We start from the raw sequence: 17,245 nt of genomic DNA, 5'->3' as shown, positions 1-17,245 counted from the left end.
CACCTCTTTAGCCGGAGTTTGCTCCAGTCGCCGTCACGTGATCCGTTCCTCGGCGTTTCATTGGATGTAGGTGCACAATGTGGGGAGTCTCATTGGCTGCGATGTGTCCCCTGTCCACAGCGGCAGTTACGGTGCTCTATTTTTATCCCGTGTCAATCTGGCATACCTCCGGCTACCGGGAGGGCATCGTTGCCCTGTCTTTCCCCCCACCATCATATTTAATTTTTACTGTGCTGCAAATCCTCAGGGCCGCTGTGTGTGTGAGTGCCTGGCGGGGGGGGTGGAGGGGCTGGGAAGTTGCGCTTGTCCTCTAACCACACACACACGCACACATTGTCTGAAACCGCTTGTCCCAAGCAGGGTCGTGGGCAAACCGGAGCTTAACATAGGGCGTAGGGCTGGAGGGGGAGGGGACACACCCAGGGCGGGATGCCAGTCTCTCACAGGGCACCCCAACTGGGATTTGAACCCCAGACCCGCCAGAGAGTGGGCACAGGCCAAACCTGCTGTGCTGCTGCACCCCTCATTCTCCTATAACCAGTTATTTCTTTTTAAAATTTTTAAAATTATTTATATATTTTTTTTAAAGTTCAAAATATGCTCATCGTTCTCCCTTCATTTAATTCTTCTCCTTTTCCTGCTAGGCTGATGAACAGTTTGCTTTGTTGCCCGCTGTGATGAGAAGAGACCCTTTGAGTGCCAAAATGAGAGGGAATCCTTCTGAGTTGCACAGTTTTGTGCCTGACTTACAGAGGGATGATGCAGCACCCCTGCGGGAGGCACTTGCCCCATATTAATGTAGTAAAAGTTACCTGGCTGTATAAATGGGTAAATCACTGCAAGGAGCTTGACACTGTGAGTCAGTCTGGGGAAAAGCGTCAGTGAAACTCGGGGGGCCTTAAGGCCCTCAGTCAGATGACGAAACACGACGGCCTTAAACCTGCGGCGGGTTTTTGGTCATGCTTCCTCGCTATCGATGCGGTGACGTCGCCCAGCCCCGTCCTTCAAATCGACCCATCTGGGGGTCATGGTCGGCGTAGAGCCGCCTGCTCTTTGCCCCTCGTTTACCCCAGCAGTCTGGGCTTTTGGGGATCTGCTGTGATTCTGGGTAAATAACAGGTGAAAGGAGAAGCTCTCGCTCTGCCGTGATATAGATTTTGGCTGGAAGAAAAGCCAGAAGCCCGGGCTCCTGCTGGCGATCCACGGTGAGAGGGCCTCTGTCGGGCTGTAGAAGACGACCTCTGGCCACGGCGACGTGTCACGTGGCCTCTCCTCCGGAGTGCGGGAGGACGGGCCGCTGAGCCGCTCGGTGCGGTATCGTCTGTCAGCTCTGTTGTGGCCCCCTGTCAGCAGAAATATAAGCAGCGAATAGATATGACGGCTGTGGCGCTAGCTGAGGTACTGCTGCAGAGGCGGAAAAATCGATTGCCGGCTGCGGCTCGATGGCCTGATCCGCCGACCCAGAGGCAGCAGACGATCGCATCCGGCGATATCGGAGTGGGGCTGCGGCATCGTCCAGAGACCGAGCAACGCCGTCATTGTTATTACTGCTGCTTGTGTGTGCGCGCGCGCTTTTAAATCAGAAGAATGTTTGGACTGCTTGTTATATGCAGTGGCAGTAAACATGAACACCCCCCCCCAGGAACTTCATTGGGTTATTTCATGGTACCAGGTGCTGATCAGCTATAAATAAAAATACTGTAATGTATTATGTATTCTGATTATTAATATACAGCAACAGGTATGTACTTGTTCACGCCATCACCGTGAAGGTCCAGGGTTCAAGTCCCATTCCTAGTGTAAAACTCTCGATCCAAGGTTCTTACCCTAAATTACTCCAGTAAAAAATAGCCCAATGTATAAATGACCCAATAATTGTGCATACCTTTTTGTACAAACCTCACTTTGTAAGTAACTTTGCAGAAAGCCATCGACTAAATGAAGGAATAATAGTATTTATTATCAGTGAGCTATGTTGAAATAAAGTAGCAGAAATTGTGGAAAATAGATTAGACAAGAAAATCACTTAAAATGGAAAATGTTTGCGTCTTTGAAAATTCATACTTCCATCCTCCATGAAACGAGGAGCACGTCTTGACAGCTAAGGCGGCATTTGCAACAGACGGCGAGCTCACAAAATTATATTAAAGATACACAAAAATGACCCCAGCATAGCTTTTTCTCCCAGTAAGGAGCGGAAGTATTTATTTGCACCACAGGCCCCTCGCGCCCGTCGTAACGGCTTACTCCGTGTCTAGGAGCCGATCTTGAGTGGATGGGGCCCTTTCCTTCACCGCGTGCCGACGTGAAGTAGTGGGTACAGTTGGGGGCGGGGCTTCCTGTTTCCAGTGGCCTCTATCATTTGCATCCTAAGCAGCTTCCAAATTGGGCATTGCTCATCAATTTTAATAGGCACTCAAGAGCAAGTTCCTGTGACCACTGATTTATATATATGTGTGTGTGTGTGTGTGTGTGTGTGTGTGTGTGTGGGGGGGGTAGGGGGGGTTTGACAGTGCTGTCAGCCACAGCTCAGCTGTAGCACTCCAGGGATGCAGAGCTCCCAGTGAGTGTCGGGGAGGCTACTGGTGCCCGTGCCTCCTCCGCTGGTGCGAATCATTTAGCGGTTGGGCGACAGGGACCACGTCGGGGCGGAAACATGTGGGGTAATTAGCATTGGCAGCTCCACAAAGGACGAGTTTGCTGCCGCAGCTCTGATTACTCGCGCGCTCTGCCCTCATCCTTTTTCTCGCCACTTTCTCTGCCAGCCCCCCCCCCACAGCTTGGGTCGTGTTAAATGCGGTACTCGGGTTTACTGTGGTAAAGGAGCGGGAACGAGGCCGGGGATGACGCTCGTTACCGCGGTCAAGTCCCCGGTCGGGGTTGTGGCCCCTCGCTGCTCTAGGAGAGTGCGATCAAAGACTCGCTGCGATAAAGACCCATCGCTTCGGCTCCTGAGGGATCGTTTTCAGTCGGTGTATTGATGCGTATAATCAAATATAATCGCGCCGCCGAAGGCCTAAATTGCAGGGCTTTGTTTTGGCAGCTTCTGCACAATTTGAGCAAATGCACGTGGCTATTTTTAGCATCGCTGTTTGATTAATTCGCTCTTAACCCTAATTTCAGTGTGTCCTCCGCGCGTGTGTCTGTGTGTACGCGCACGCTTCCAAACAAGTGTGCTGTTTGTTTAGGGCTGCTGAGGATCACACTTGCTTTCTTCATCTTTTTCTATACCCCCCACCCCAGGGAACACCCCAGTGGTGACACTGGATGGGAGTTAATTCCATCTTCCCGACACACTCCTTTCAAACTGAGCCCATCGGTTCCTTCACCTCCGCTGATCCCCGTGGCTCTGAAGAACATTTTTATTCATTTTATAACAACATTATTATTCCGATTATTTCTGTTGTTTTATTTTTTGCTAGAAAATGTGCCGCGTAGATTTTGCACTCATTCAGACACGAGGTGAGCTCTGTGTCCCCCTTTCGCTTAGGACACTCCGCTGGACTATGGGCATGGACCTCAGGGCCTCCTGGGAGGGAACAAGTAAGTGTTTTGGGCGGTGTGTGTGTGTGTGTGTGTGTGTGTGTGTGTGTGAGAGAGAGAGAGAGAGAGAAAGCAGTGGCTCATGGATCTGTCTCACACCTGCTGTTACTACCCAGTGACACACAGCTCTGAGTGTTTAAGTAGCAGGAAGAGAAATGGGAGGCCGGTGTTCTCTGTGACACACGCACGCACACACACACTGGATATATGACAAAAAGCTGTTGTGTTGTAATAACCTGACTGTATGGAGAGCAGGATCGGACGAATGTGGACGTGTGTCCTCCTCCGGTCTCCATGTCCCCTCACACGTTCCTCTATCTGTCCTCACAGGAGCCTCCTGAAGTCTGTGGAGGAGGAGCTACAGCAGAGGTGAGTCCTGCAGGTCTGAGAACATTCTGGAAGCGTGTGTGTGTGAGTGGCTCTCTTTCCTGGCTTGTTTAGAGTACCCCTGCCACTGGCCTTTGTGCTAATCCAGCCCACGTAGCTGTGTGCCAGTTGAGCCCCCGTCCCTCCCCGGCTTTCCTAAAGCCTTTATATTTACTCCACCTTATTTTTCTTTATTCTTTCAATTAATGCTTGCAGATCCCACTAAGCTATGCTACCTTATTCATCTCCTTAGGGGACATGTGGCACATTTAGAGGATGATGATGATGGTGATGAAACGCAACAGTAAGTCCCTCCCTGTTCCAGCACATTCCGCCCTTTCCGCATGTCCCTCTAGAAACGGACGAGGAGAGATAGGGACGGGGAAAAGGGATTTGAGAGAAAGAAAGAAGGGCGCTTTCCCGTTTCATTTGTCTTCAGTCCGCATGCCTCCCCAGCAAAACCCCTTCCCCCCCCACACACTACCATGCCCCACTCCTTGTGCTGCCCTGCTCTGTTAGCCCTGTGTGTGGCACTAGTGCTCCCCTTTGAACCTGTTCTGTGTTGGTTGGCTGTGTGGTGACCCTTGACCCCGGCCCTGGTGCGTGTTCGTACTGCCAGACTCCAATCCCCCCCTGCCGCCGCCTCGCTTATCCATTAATGGTGGTGGTTGTTGGTTTGCTGCCTGCGGTCTCACACTTGGGGGCTCCTGCAGGCGCCAACCCCTATGACCGAGGCTAACTGGGCGATCAGCCAGGTCATGTTGCTTTAACCACCTCCCTCCCATCCCCCAGCTCCACCAGCGCCACCATCAGACGCAAGGTGCCCCCCCCGCTGCCGCCCAAGGTAGGACCCCTGATGTTCTGGATGCAAAGGTAGCTGAACGACTGTGTTGACGGAGGAATGCTGTGACGTCACACACCTGTTAACGAGTTCGAGCCATTGGCTGCACACGTTAAGCGGCAGGATTAAGGTTCCTGAGCTCGATGTCATTGAGGACGCCATTTCTGATGTAACTGTATGAAACGTATGGAAGAGAACATGACAAATTCGGTTCATTCAAGACCCCAGTATCTCAGTTTTTCATATTTGGACGTGCGGTGTGTTGTTGTTATAATAATAATAATACCTGTCAGCTCTGTCCGATTGTTTGGTTTTTCTTCTTTTAGCCCAAGTCCATCTGGACACGTCAGGAGAGCCTCTCCAGAGAGGACGACAGCGGCCAGGGCACCATCAAGCGCTGCCCAGCGTCAGACAGCCCCGCCCGGCCTGTTTCCGGCGTCCCGCCTCGACCACCGCCCCCACGGCTGCCCCTCAACAAGCGCAGTAGCCTAGGTAACAGGGGGGAGACCCCGAAGAGAACCCTTCTTCCCGTTGACCATCAGTTTCCTGGCAGTAGATGTGGGCGGGGCATTCCTAGAGGCCCCCCCCCTCTAATTAGCATAGTCTTCCCCATCCCTTGTGGTTGTACTGCTGATGATCCAGCCTACCTCTGGTGCCAGTGCAGTCATATCAGGGATTCATGGTGACCTCGTGTCGTGTCCGTGGGGAACGAGAACCTTCTCAAATACCAAACACTGGCCCTCCCAAGTTGTTTAATGTTCACCTATTTACACTGCTTTCCCCCTTTATACAGCTGGGTAATTTCTGCGGTATCGGTTCAGGGTAAATACCTTGTTCAAGGGTACTACTGCAGGAGATGGGATTCGAACCTGGTCCTTCCGGTGCAAGGCAACGGCTGTAGTTATTGTCATCACTTGCTGCCCCTACGAGTGTATAAAGACATTATATTACGTTTTTAGGAATGTGTTCATTGTTGGTTATGTGGAATAAAATAACTATGAGTGAATATTGATAGAAGGTAAATGTTACATGGTGTGTGAAGGGCTGTTTTTCCCCATCGTGAATCCCACACTGGTGCGAACAGGAGGAGTACAGGAAGTACAGGTGTTGGGCGGACAGTTGGGGGTGGGGGGTTGGGCTGGGAAAAAGGGCGAATCGGTTCAGTTGTCCGTGTGTCCAGTCCAGCGGCGGGAGGAGGCCCCCTAGCAGGATGAATTAGGCCGAGGAAGCAGGTCAACCTTGAGCGATGAAGGCAGCCGTTTGTCCGAGGTTCGCCACCGCGGATGGAGGGGGGGGGCGCACTGGGCAAAGGGGAGCTTTAATCCACCACCTTCATCCACAGGCAACGGCATGCAAGCGAACGGAGAGCGGCGCAGCAGCGTGGGAGAAAGGCAGTCCACACTGCCCCCTACTGTCCCCCTGCGGAAGGACAGGAAGGAAACCCCGGTGAGGTAGACCGAGCGCTATGCAGTTGGCAGTTCCCGCACACACACCCTGACGCTTGCACCGAGGGTCGTGGGGGGGCTGTGGTTTTTGGGGAATCGGCTGAACTAAAGTGCTCTGCAGGAGGATATTTCAGCCTCTTTCTTAAGGGTGTCCACATTTTAAGTGTTTAAGTGTTCGTTCTCGTAAGTTTAATAATAATTCAGTACTTTATTTAAATTTACATTTACATTTATTTGCTTAGCCGATGCTTTTCTCCAAAGCGACTTCCAACGAACTCTAGGTAGTGTTACCAGCCCACACACCTTATTCACCGCAGTGACTTACGCTGCTAGAGACACTACTTACACTGGGTCACTCATCCATACATCAGTGGAACACACTCACCCACTATGGGGGAACCTGAACAGCATGTCTTTGGATTGTGGGAGGAAACCGGAGCACCCGGTTTTTAATTGTTAATTTCATGCATCCAATTTAATTAGTGTGAATGAAAGCGTTCAATTTAAGTGTTCCTTCTTTTCCTTGAAGACGGTACCCCAGCTTACTGTCGCTTATTGTCCTTTGCAGAAACCCATTAGTAATGGTCTCCCACCGACTCCAAAGGTCCATGTAAGTATGAAGCAGTGAGACTAAAATTGTCCCTTGGAAATATGACGGATGCTTTGAAAGGAGGTCCAAGTTGCAGTGCCTTTGCTGTCATTATGGATCATAACCTGTCATCAGAGAGATGATAAGTGTAGGGGAAAGTGGTGCGCGGTGGTGGTCTACAGAAGCGGTGGCGCACGTGTCGAGCGGTGAGGAATGCCGTGTCGCTTAAAGGAGCTCAGCCTCAGTCGCTGTCCTCTTTTCTGGACAGATGGGAGCATGTTTCTCCAAGGTCTTCAACGGGTGTCCATTAAAGATCCACTGCGCCACCTCTTGGATCAACCCTGACACTAGAGGTGGGTGGACTGCTGCAGTCCTTGGCAAACACACACACACACACACACACACACACACACACACACAGTGAATGCCTTATGTGTGTATACTGTCTGTTCAGGGTGTGAGTTTCCTCTATCGTCATGGTAACAGGACTCTGTTAATTGATTGATTACCGTTTTGGGTTTGATTTATGTTTATTTTTGTTATTTCTGAAAGTCCCTCCACATACTGCACAGATGAATGAACAATCATGTACTGTCATACAGTAAAATTTCCTAGTTGGTTGGTTTGAAGGTCGACCAGTTAGTGTAGTGACATGTCTCATTGTGTCATTCTTCATCCTGTGATTTTCCCTTTTCACGTGATGTTGTGTGGCGGCATGCTGGCACAGCGGGTAGGGCTGATGCCTCACAGAGCCTGCCCTTCAGGGTATAGGTTTGACTTCATCTCAGTCATGGTATTGCGATATGTGTGTGGGCTTCCTCCGGGTGCTCTGGTTTCCTCGCACAGTCTAGAGATATGCAGTTCAAGTGAACTGATGACACTAAATTTCCCATAGGGTGTGTGTGTGTGTAGGGATTCTGTGCTGTTCTGTCTGTGCTTTGATAGAGTTCATACAATATGACCGTGGCACTCTTACCCCAGGTTGCTTTGAAATTTCATTGTGGTTCGATATTTCAACCCTGTTTTTCCCTCGTAAATTTTCTATAGACAAAGTAAACTGCTTTCAGCGGGTCTTAGCTGCTGGGAACAAGGTGTTTTTGTGTGTTGGAATAGGTTTATGGTCAGGAACAGGGTCAGGGAATAGGTTTACGGTTAGAAGTAGGGTTAGAAAATAAGTTTACGGTCAAGCTTAGAGTCAGGGATACATTTCGGGTCAGTGATAGGGTTGTAGTCAGGTTTAGAGCCAGTGATGGGATTAGGGCCTGGAACAGGGTTAGGGTGCTGCAGCAGGTACTGATCCCGTGTTGGAAGTTCATCTGGCTGAACCTCTTTGCATTTAGCAGCGTATTTGTTGCCGCCGCACCTTACGCACTGACATCTTATGTGTTTTGGATCGGTGGCGGTCGAAGGGCACACTGTGCACTTGTCCTCCAAGTGGGCGCTGAGTGTCAAACCCACTTCCTCCGTTCCAGACCAGTATCTAATATTCGGAGCAGAGGAGGGAATCTACACGCTAAACCTGAATGAGCTTCATGAGACCTCTATGGAACAGGTGTGTCTTCGAGCGCCGCTTCCCTCTGTGTTTGTAGCTCATGGCTGGAGCTTCGGTGTTTGTGATCCGTCTTTGTCATTTGGGATTGTTTCTTATTTCACTGTAGCTCGAAAATAATTGCATTTAAATAAGTCTTAGTTTTATTTACTACAAGACGCAACGTTTGTTTGGAGTTACAAACAAATTGAGTTACAAAGTCTGCGTTTTGTTTGGAATGCCGAGCATCACCCTGTGCTTCGCTTCCAGCTTGTCCCACGGAGGTGTACCTGGCTCTACGTCATGAACAGCACCTTGCTCTCCATATCCGGTAAGGGAGGCCTGGTCTGCGTTACGTTCTCAGCGAAAACTCTTCGCTGCGACACTGGAACATCTGTTGTGGTGGCAAAGTTTCCTGTTTCTGTCGGGTTATGAAACTTTGCTCAGTGTGTGTTGTGCATCGCCCCAGGGAAAGCGTCCCAGCTCCACTCCCACAACCTGGTGGGCCTCTTCGACCACGCTCGGCACATGCAGAAGCTGCCGGTCGCCATCCCTACGCACAGACTTCCTGACAAGATGATCCCCAGGTGAGGAGGCCGTGTGTGTGCCCTGAGCAGCGAGAGGGCTTTTTTTCCCCCTGAAACGTGTACAAAATAACTTTTTAATCAAATAAAGAGGAACCTGAACATGTTGGAGCCCTGGGCTGAAAATTAACGTTTGGTCTTTGAATGCGTTTTCTTCCAGGAAGTTTGCGGTGTCCAGTAAGATTCCAGATACGAAGGGATGCCACAAGTGCTGTGTAGGTGAGCACGTTGGACGTCTTAGGCTGATGCCTGTCTCACCCTGCTCTTTCACTTCTGCCTGAATCTCGGTGCGAAACTCCATGCACCTGGTGCAGCTTTCCTAGAGTTGCTCACCAGTATCATCTTGTTCATGTGCTGACAGTGGTTCTCTGTTGTTCTTGTGATGCCTCCCCAGTGAGGAACCCCTACACTGGCCACAAGTACCTGTGTGGAGCCCTCCAGTCCAGCGTGATCCTGCTGGAGTGGGTCGAGTCCATGCAGAAGTTCATGCTCATCAAGGTGAGCCTCCTGGACAGGTTTGGGGTTAAGAGGAGATGGCGGAGGGGTCCCGCAGCGGAGCAGCACCCTGACGTCCGCTATCTCTCCCATGCAGACCATCGACTTCCCTTTGCCCTCCCCACTGGAGGTCTTTGAGATGCTGGTGGTTCCAGAGCAGCAGTACCCGTTGATCTGCGTTGCCGTCAGCAAGGGCTTTGAGCTCAACCAGGTGGTGCGCTTCGAGACCCTCAACCCCAACTCCACCTCCTCCTGGTTCGCAGAGTCGGGTGAGTGCTGCGGGGGGCAAACGCTGGTGTCACTCAGGTTGCCAGCAGAAGGTCTCGCCAAACAGATCAACTGGTTCTGTCCTGCAGCCTGTCTGCCTGCTGCTCTGCCATTCCTCTGATCACCTGTCTTTCTCTTCGCCTCTTGCAGACGCTCCGCAGACCTGCGTGATTCACGTCACCCAGCTGGAGCGGGACACCATTTTAGTCTGTCTCGATCGTGAGTTTTTCCACACACCCCCCCCCCTTCCCCCGCTAGTTGCCCCGCCCCCTTTTTTACCTGCCCATACCATAGTGTTCTTTAACTTATCGACGAACATAACAGCACTGGGTCACTGCAACACAAGGACAGAGAGTGCAGCGAGGAAGTGCAGATACGTCCACGTGCATGAGACGAGGGGACAAGATCAGTGTTTTACAGGTGTGTTCGGGTAGCGCTGAGAGGGTCCTAAAGGTGTCTAAACGCTCCAGAATTGGTGGGAATTTTCATGCCGGTCAAATGTTCCTCTAGCAGAACAAAGTTAAACCCCTTAATCAGCCAGATACTCTATTTATAGAGGGAACTTCAGGTGTGGGCTGTAAGAATAAAAAATACTTTCTTGCCCACATCAGCCTACATTTCATATTTTAAAAAGAAAAAGAATTTGGGTTTAAAGAAAATAAAGGGAGACATCAGAATTTTTTGTGTTAGTTTCTTTTTTCTTTTTTTTTTATTGAATGGTTGCGCACACCCCATTGCAGTGAGTGCTCTCACATTCCCAGAGGAAACGTGTTCCTAGTGCCACAGATCATCTTTACACTGGATTCTCAGCTTACAAACTCACCTGGGACCAGAAGTGTGTTCGTAACTCGTTTAGTTTGTAACTCTGTTGCTTTGACTAACGAAAAGCTTAATGGTACAGATGTCCCTCCATTTGTCTGTCTGTCAGGCTCTGTAAAAATCCCATATTTAGCTGTAATAAATAAAGAACAGTAGAATTAAGGCGATGCCACACACTTTTTTTTCCCGTTTGACTACGCTTTACTGCCATCTATTGGCTTGGCAGGTAAACACGAGTCATGTTCACTGCAGGTAGGAATTTTCAGAAATAAAGTGGGGGAAAAAATGCAATTAAAAACAAACTGGGAAAGTTTTGTGTTCTTGAAAGTTTGTCGCTCTGACATTCATAAGACGGACAGTGTATTTGGCCCATAAATTCAGGCAATTTTGGATTGACCGCTGGAATGCGCCATGTTCCGTATTCAGGCAAAGCTTTACTTTTCATATTGACTCCGTTTCTTTCTTCATTTGCAGGATGCATTAAGATCGTGAACTTGCAGGGTAGGTTGAAGTCCAACAGGAAACTGTCAGCGGAGCTCACGTTTAACTTCCAGATCGAGTCAATTGGTGAGTTTCCCGAAATACTCGATACAAGCCTATGTGCCTGCAAGGGGGCAGTAGGTGGCGTAGTGGTTAAAGCTGCAGCCTTGCACTTGAAGGACCCAGGTACTTAACCTGAACTGAAAGAGTAAAAATTACCCTGCTGTATAAATGGGTAAACATTGAAAGTAAGCATGGTGACTTGCGAGATAGATGTCAGAGAAATACATAAATGTACAAGGTCACATTTCTGTTTAGTTTAATCAGCGGTGTTTTACAGTTTGCCTCCAAGACAGTGTGTTGGCCTTCTGGAAGCATGGGATGCAGGGGCGGAGCTTCAAGTCAAATGAGGTCAGTAAGTGACCAATCAGAGCAGCGCCACAGGTGGCGCATGCAAATTTTTGTGCATCGTCGTGAATTATGCAGGTTATTAATCGTCTTAACTGTGTTGTGCTTTCTGTTAACATGCTAGATCACGCAGGAGATTTCAGATAACACTAGGATTTTCAGACTCCTGGGATCTGACAGGTGAGGAAGATGCCGAATTGAAGCCGTGGCCTGAAAAGGGAGCTCTTAATGGCCATCGTGTTAATGTTATTGTTAACGTTAATGTTACAGCTGTGTTGTCTTGCAGTACGAAGCACTTGGGTAACTTTCTCATAAACCCTGACTTCCACTTTGACAAGTTTCTGTTCATGCTCAGTCCTCAGGGTTGCTTTGCAGGCTGTTTGTTCCCTTTTAGAAAGAAAGTGTCATTTTATTTAATGAGGGATATGAAGGTTTCAGATGGCGCAATGAAGAATATTTTTCTTTGAAGCATGCTACCTTCTCGTGGCACCGCACAGTGCTTCACACACAGCCCCGGCGTCTATGAACTCTGCAGGTCGTGGTGCTCGTCTTCTTTACCCCCGACCCGTGAGCACCGCACAGTGTGATTGCAACCGCCTTGTCTACAGGCTGTAGTGCAAACAGATGTGTGTGGTGGGTTTTAAAAAAAAAAAAAAAAAAACAAAAAGTGGTAGTTTGATTAGCACATCTCACAAGTCCAGAAGAGCCTGGAGTAAAGAACATGTATTGAACAGGGTGAGAGGTGTGTTGGAGATGGACAATGATACCATTCATTCATTCGTTGTCTGCTTCATTTCCTCCTTCAAGGGTTGTGGTGCTGGAGAGCAGGCCCACTGACAACCCCACAGCACACAGCAACCTGTACATCCTGGCAGGGCATGAGAACAGCTACTGACTGCAGTGCATTATGGGAACAGAACAGCAGACACCACTGCTGTGGTACCGCACGCAGCGGTGTAAATGGGTTTGCTTTGGACTTGCCTTCATTCTTTATTTTATTTATTGTGGCATAACGGAAGAATAAAGGACTTCTTATTCGAATTCACGATTTAAATGTTGCCACCGCTAATAGCATCTTATACTACCACACAAGTGCTTAATTGACTTATATTTAATTGTTGTAAATATAGATGCAGTAATCTTGGAGGAAGCTACTTGATCTGCTTTGAAGTTGTGCACTAAAGGTTGGTGATGGAGACATGGGTGCGTACAGGTGTCTGCTCTTTTCAGGTGTAAACGGTTGTTGGGCGATAGCTGCTGGGTACTGGTTTCTGTCAGAGGTCTTGTCTGGGGAGGTCAGACTAGGAGGCACTTTACAGGAGTATTATTTTTCTCTCTTTCTGAGCAGTGCAAGAAGTGCCGATCCCGATGAAATCAGTTTTTCCGTAATTTAAATACGAGGTGAAGATTCTTTGATACGATCATCCTTTACTACTTTGCTTTTTTTTTTTAAAAAAAAAAATAAAAATAGTGAATTTTTAGATGATGAAATGCTGCGTTACACACTGTCAGAATTTGCACAATAGGTCAAAGGATTTTGAAAAATGTGATGTTTATGTATATGTCGGTGTGTATGTTTGTGTGTACACCTTGCACAGGAGTTGCATTATGAATGAACACACACGTCAGTATACATACAGTATTGTTCTCACAAGCTGTGACACTGTTTCAGTATACAGTAATTCCATTACCAACTAATTCAGTAATAAAGATCTGCTTTTTGTTTTAACGGTTCCAAATATACAGTAATTTTAAATTGTTTAAATTTTTTTTTTTAATGTTGTGCTTTTCTAAAAGTATGGCGATAATATTGGCTTTTAGACTACTCTTTGCAGAACTCATTCCGTTCTTTGTGTTAGTCTTGGGGTTTTGTATGGTTTTTTTTTTTTTTTTTTCCTCTTTCTCCTTTTAACCTTGTTTTTCCTCTTTTTTTATTTTTAAGTGTTATGCCAAAATGTATCCTTTTTATGGCCAAATGTAGATGGGTGTCTCTACCTCGTCCAGTGTAATCTTAAATCGTTTTGGGATGTCTGGAGACAGATAAAGACTATTTTCTACTTGACAGTAGCAAGCAACACTATACATTCATCCTGTTAGGTTCTAGTTCTAGGACTGAAATGGGTGTGGTGGTGGTGATGATGATGATGATGATTGCAAAACTAGATATTTCTATTCTGTAGCATTAACATTTTTAATATTCCAGCACATTATGTATATACTGTAAAATAAAATAAGTTGGTTTCAAATACTGTATAATTGCCTATTTTGTTTCATATGTTTGATTTCAGTGTTAAATTGGTGAAAAATTGATTTTCTTTGTGCATTGAAGAAGCCGTTATATTTTATAAAGCTGTTGTGCAAAAATGGTTCATAATTAGTGTTAATGTAAGAGACCTGTATGCTTTTTGGAGTATGCATATTAACTTTCATATGGGGGAATCACACAAAAGGAATGAGTGATATGAATATATATATTTGAAAATATCTGCTCACGCAGTGGAGGGAGTAGTCAACCTCGAGGGAAAAGCAGGTCGTATTCATTTTGCCATCAACACATTTAGCATTAAAAAAAAGACCCAGTTGGCATGGAGGCTGCATGCGGAACGTATCCAAAGACAATATTTGTGGGCATGGTCGTCTCCTTCCGTGGCCTGGCGCTGGTCACTCGTGAGCCAGGTTCCGGCTCGGTTGTCCGGGGAAGGCCGCGTTTCTTTGAAGGCAGTTGGCGAGTCCCCCTTTTCCGGACGGGAACGCTGCGTTTTCACTGCAAATCAAGCAAGCGTGCTGGTCTCCTTCCCACCCGCCACTTCAAAGTGCCCAACATGACTTTGCCCAGCGTTTCTCCAGCGGCACCTCCGGTGTTGCCAGGATGACACAGGGCTTGACTGCTCCAGTGCCAGGAAGATGGAAGCACGTGGGGTTCAGCTCAAAGATCTCTGACAGAGGGATCGCAGGCTTTAAATCTCAAGAAATGAACATGGTTGTCTCTTGACAGAGCTTAGCCTCTAAAGCTGCCTTAGGGTTTTTCTAAAGTGATTCTGGTCTCCAATAACTGGACTTCAACTGTAGAGCAATTATGTCACTTTCCTGCAGGGTTACACTGCAGCACAGCGTCTTTACCTCACGCTGGGCCCGTAGGAAGTGGGGCCGAGCCCGAGTAAACCTGATATGGACGTTCACTTCGCTTCCTCCCTTTGGACACGGTCATCAAGTTGTCGCTCTCAGGTCTGACACCCACAGGGGCAATATGTACGCATCTACCTGGAGGGGTGTAAAGAAACCACGTTATCGCCTGCGTTTCGGAATACTCCTCATCGCAACTGATTCGGACAAAGGGCCGAGTTAATGATCTTCAGTTGGAAGAAGAGCAGCAGTTGGTTTGCAGCGTCATTGAAACTGGTTGAGTTCATCACAAAATATGTCAACTAGTTTATGGGATATTTAATGGCATTTCTCTTATTTCTGAGTTTGTACCGAACCCAAGCTCTCCATCTTTCGGAAGAATGGAAAAGTGGGATTGAGTGCAAAAGAAGGCATGAGGCGCTTAGTGTTTAAGTAGCATTGCACTAGCAAAGAGTAAGTAGTTAACTTGTGGTTCGGTTGCAGTTTTCACACACTTGACTAATGTACCGCTTCCCCCTGAAACATGTCTCACTATTTGTCTCTCTTCCGCGGCACTGAGGGGGAAAATTTGAACAGGGAGGATCAGTGCTCCTGTTCACCACTGTTCTGGGATCAGTTGGACCCGCACATTAGTTTGCGCTTTGAAAGGTAGGGGTGTGGGGCGGCGGATTCCGGATCAGTGACTGCGCAGGAGCGGGCGAATACCAAGGCCGCGCATGCGTCCTGGCGCCAGCCTTCCGCGAGGCTGCCCGCCTGCTTCGGCAGCGCCGTCAGCAGCCACAATACAAGCGTCCAAGCAGAGCGTTTCGGCCGAGGAGCGCGGTGGCGTGGAGGGGCGGTGTCTCCGGAGGAGGAACCGGCTCGCCCCCTTCTCCCTGACGCACAACAGAGCGGGAGACGCTGCCTGACCATGAGAGACGTCGTAGAGTTTGATTCCTGGAGGGTGGAAAGGTGAGCCGCCGCGCCCCCCTGCCCCTGGTCCTGCCCCGGGAAGAGTGGCTGAAGAAGAGGGCGATGAAGACGGACGCCGGTGTTCATGGAGGAGCAGAGAGAGGAGAGGCTCCACGCTGCCCGCTGAGGGGACACCACGGACACAAGGCTTCGGCCATGAGCTGCCTGAGCGCGTCTTCGGCCCGGCGCGTAGCGGACGTTAGCAGAAGCTGAGCAAGCGACCCACCCACCCAGAGTGCGAGGAGGAGGCAGGAGGAGCCCCCTCCCCCGTCCCCGGTTGCCAATGGGCTCCACACGCTCGGGTACCGGTGTGGCTGAGCAGGCGGCCGGGCTGTAGCCCCGTGAATGGCCCTTCCGCTCATGTTGTTGTCACTTTTTCCGTTGAACTCTGAGGCGGAACCCGCGGCTCTCCGGCAACACGGACTGTGTGTTGTGAGGTGAAGTCGGGACCAGCGACACACGTTCTTTTCAGCGAGCGACTCACTGGACTTTCGCTCCGCTTTTCATTTGTTCTCTTTTCCTCCTCCTCCTCCTTTTTTTTTTTTTATCCCTCATTGCTCTGCCGCTGGGAGGACGATACGAGACGGGACGGGACGGTGCGGCACGAGCTGGGCTGCCGCCGTCTCCTGCTCCTCCTCGTCGCACGCACGCACGCACGCACGCACTCACCCTTCGCGAGGCGCGTCTGGCCGCCTCTCGCCTCCCCCGGCGCGGGTAGCGCGTGACCGAGTCGCGCGGCGGAGCCATGCAAGCGCCTCAGCCGCAGTACGACTTCTTCGGCGAGGAGAACTCCCCGAAATGGCGCGGTCTGCTGCTGCCCTCCCTCGGCAAGGTGAGCGCACCCGCACGCGGCGCGTTCGGAGGGCACGCGTCTCGCGCCGTCCCGCTCCCAGCACGTGCGGCGGCGTGTCTGCGGGTTTGCCGGTGGTCGCGCCGAGCCGAGGGGGGGTGTGGTCTGCCCACGTGGGCACACGCGCTCGCTGCGTGGACGTGTTTACGCGGTATTAGCGTGACTGTGTGTGTTGCGTGTCTGTACTGTCCACGCGGCGGGTCGCTGTGCAGGTGATCGATACCTGCCTTATTATCGAGTTTCTGTTCGCAATCACTCAGTCATGTTAGAGCGGTGCCGCTGGTTACTGTTACTTTTTACTCTACAGTTGTGATGTAAACTGTTTTCCCTTCTGTGCTTCTTGGGCCTTTCTTCATTCTTGTACAAATAAAGGAAAAGCGCAAAAAAAAAAAACAGTACAGGTAGATCTACTAGATGGTCTGTATTGTTGGCAAGATTATTGCTGTATGCATTTTGCTCAGGCTTTTCTCCACTGGCTTACAGTGTTGAGATAGTTAACAGTGATTTACCAGTTTAAACAGCTGGGTAATTTTTGCCATATCGATTCAGGGTAAGTGCATCGATCAAGGGTACTGGGTGGGGATCTGAACCAGGGTCCACTGAGTGCAAGTGGTCCTGCTAACCACTGTGCCACCTGCAGGCTCAGGTGATATCATGGATGGAGATATGTTGTACGTACACACACACATACATACATACACGCACGCACAAAACCGCTGAAGTGGAAGTACACGTGGTCCCGACTTACGATGGGTTTCGCGGAACGAAACCCCGTCGTGAGTCGAAAATGCATTTAATACACACTGGGAGATGCGGATCGCTGCCGCTGCCCAGCATCGCGAGAGAGTGTCGAAGTACGGTTTCTGCTGAATGTCTACCGCCAGCCCACCATCCTAAAGTCGAAAAATCATAATTCGATCTATCGTAAGCAGAGGAGCATCTGTAGTGTGATCATA

The 17,245-nt window shown here is 49.4% G+C and overlaps 2 protein-coding genes across 5 annotated transcripts in view; both read left to right on the top strand.

Moving 5' to 3' along the window:
* LOC108927121 (mitogen-activated protein kinase kinase kinase kinase 3-like) overlaps nt 1-13,585 on the top strand; it is a 37,840-nt gene extending 24,255 nt beyond the window's left edge. Inside the window, exons 15-33 of one of the 3 annotated variants that reach the window (XM_029250958.1) lie at nt 3,491-3,543; nt 3,874-3,912; nt 4,163-4,213; nt 4,702-4,753; nt 5,077-5,242; nt 6,093-6,196; nt 6,764-6,805; nt 7,053-7,137; nt 8,257-8,336; nt 8,583-8,643; nt 8,782-8,899; nt 9,057-9,115; nt 9,291-9,394; nt 9,489-9,660; nt 9,809-10,078; nt 10,952-11,044; nt 11,298-11,368; nt 11,490-11,545; nt 12,173-13,585. In XM_029250958.1, the coding sequence (XP_029106791.1) occupies nt 3,491-3,543; nt 3,874-3,912; nt 4,163-4,213; nt 4,702-4,753; nt 5,077-5,242; nt 6,093-6,196; nt 6,764-6,805; nt 7,053-7,137; nt 8,257-8,336; nt 8,583-8,643; nt 8,782-8,899; nt 9,057-9,115; nt 9,291-9,394; nt 9,489-9,660; nt 9,809-10,078; nt 10,952-11,044; nt 11,298-11,368; nt 11,490-11,545; nt 12,173-12,260 (1,764 nt within the window). In that variant the 3' untranslated portion in view covers nt 12,261-13,585. The remainder of the gene's footprint in view (nt 1-3,490; nt 3,544-3,873; nt 3,913-4,162; nt 4,214-4,701; nt 4,754-5,076; nt 5,243-6,092; nt 6,197-6,763; nt 6,806-7,052; nt 7,138-8,256; nt 8,337-8,582; nt 8,644-8,781; nt 8,900-9,056; nt 9,116-9,290; nt 9,395-9,488; nt 9,661-9,808; nt 10,079-10,951; nt 11,045-11,297; nt 11,369-11,489; nt 11,546-12,172) is intronic. The other 2 variants (XM_018740201.2, XM_029250959.1) reach the window with 2 other exon arrangements.
* Nucleotides 13,586-15,984: 2,399 nt separating this feature from the next.
* The window catches only part of LOC108926987 (son of sevenless homolog 1-like), a 32,367-nt gene continuing 31,106 nt past the window's right edge, over nt 15,985-17,245 (top strand). For both annotated transcript variants that reach the window (XM_029251376.1, XM_029251375.1), the window contains exon 1: nt 15,985-16,271. In XM_029251376.1, the coding sequence (XP_029107209.1) occupies nt 16,185-16,271 (87 nt within the window). In that variant the 5' untranslated portion in view covers nt 15,985-16,184. The remainder of the gene's footprint in view (nt 16,272-17,245) is intronic.

Source organism: Scleropages formosus, chromosome 4 (assembly GCF_900964775.1).
Source record: "Scleropages formosus chromosome 4, fSclFor1.1, whole genome shotgun sequence".
NCBI classification, from domain to species: Eukaryota; Metazoa; Chordata; class Actinopteri; order Osteoglossiformes; family Osteoglossidae; genus Scleropages; species Scleropages formosus.
This window is presented reverse-complemented; position numbering and strand designations above follow the sequence as displayed.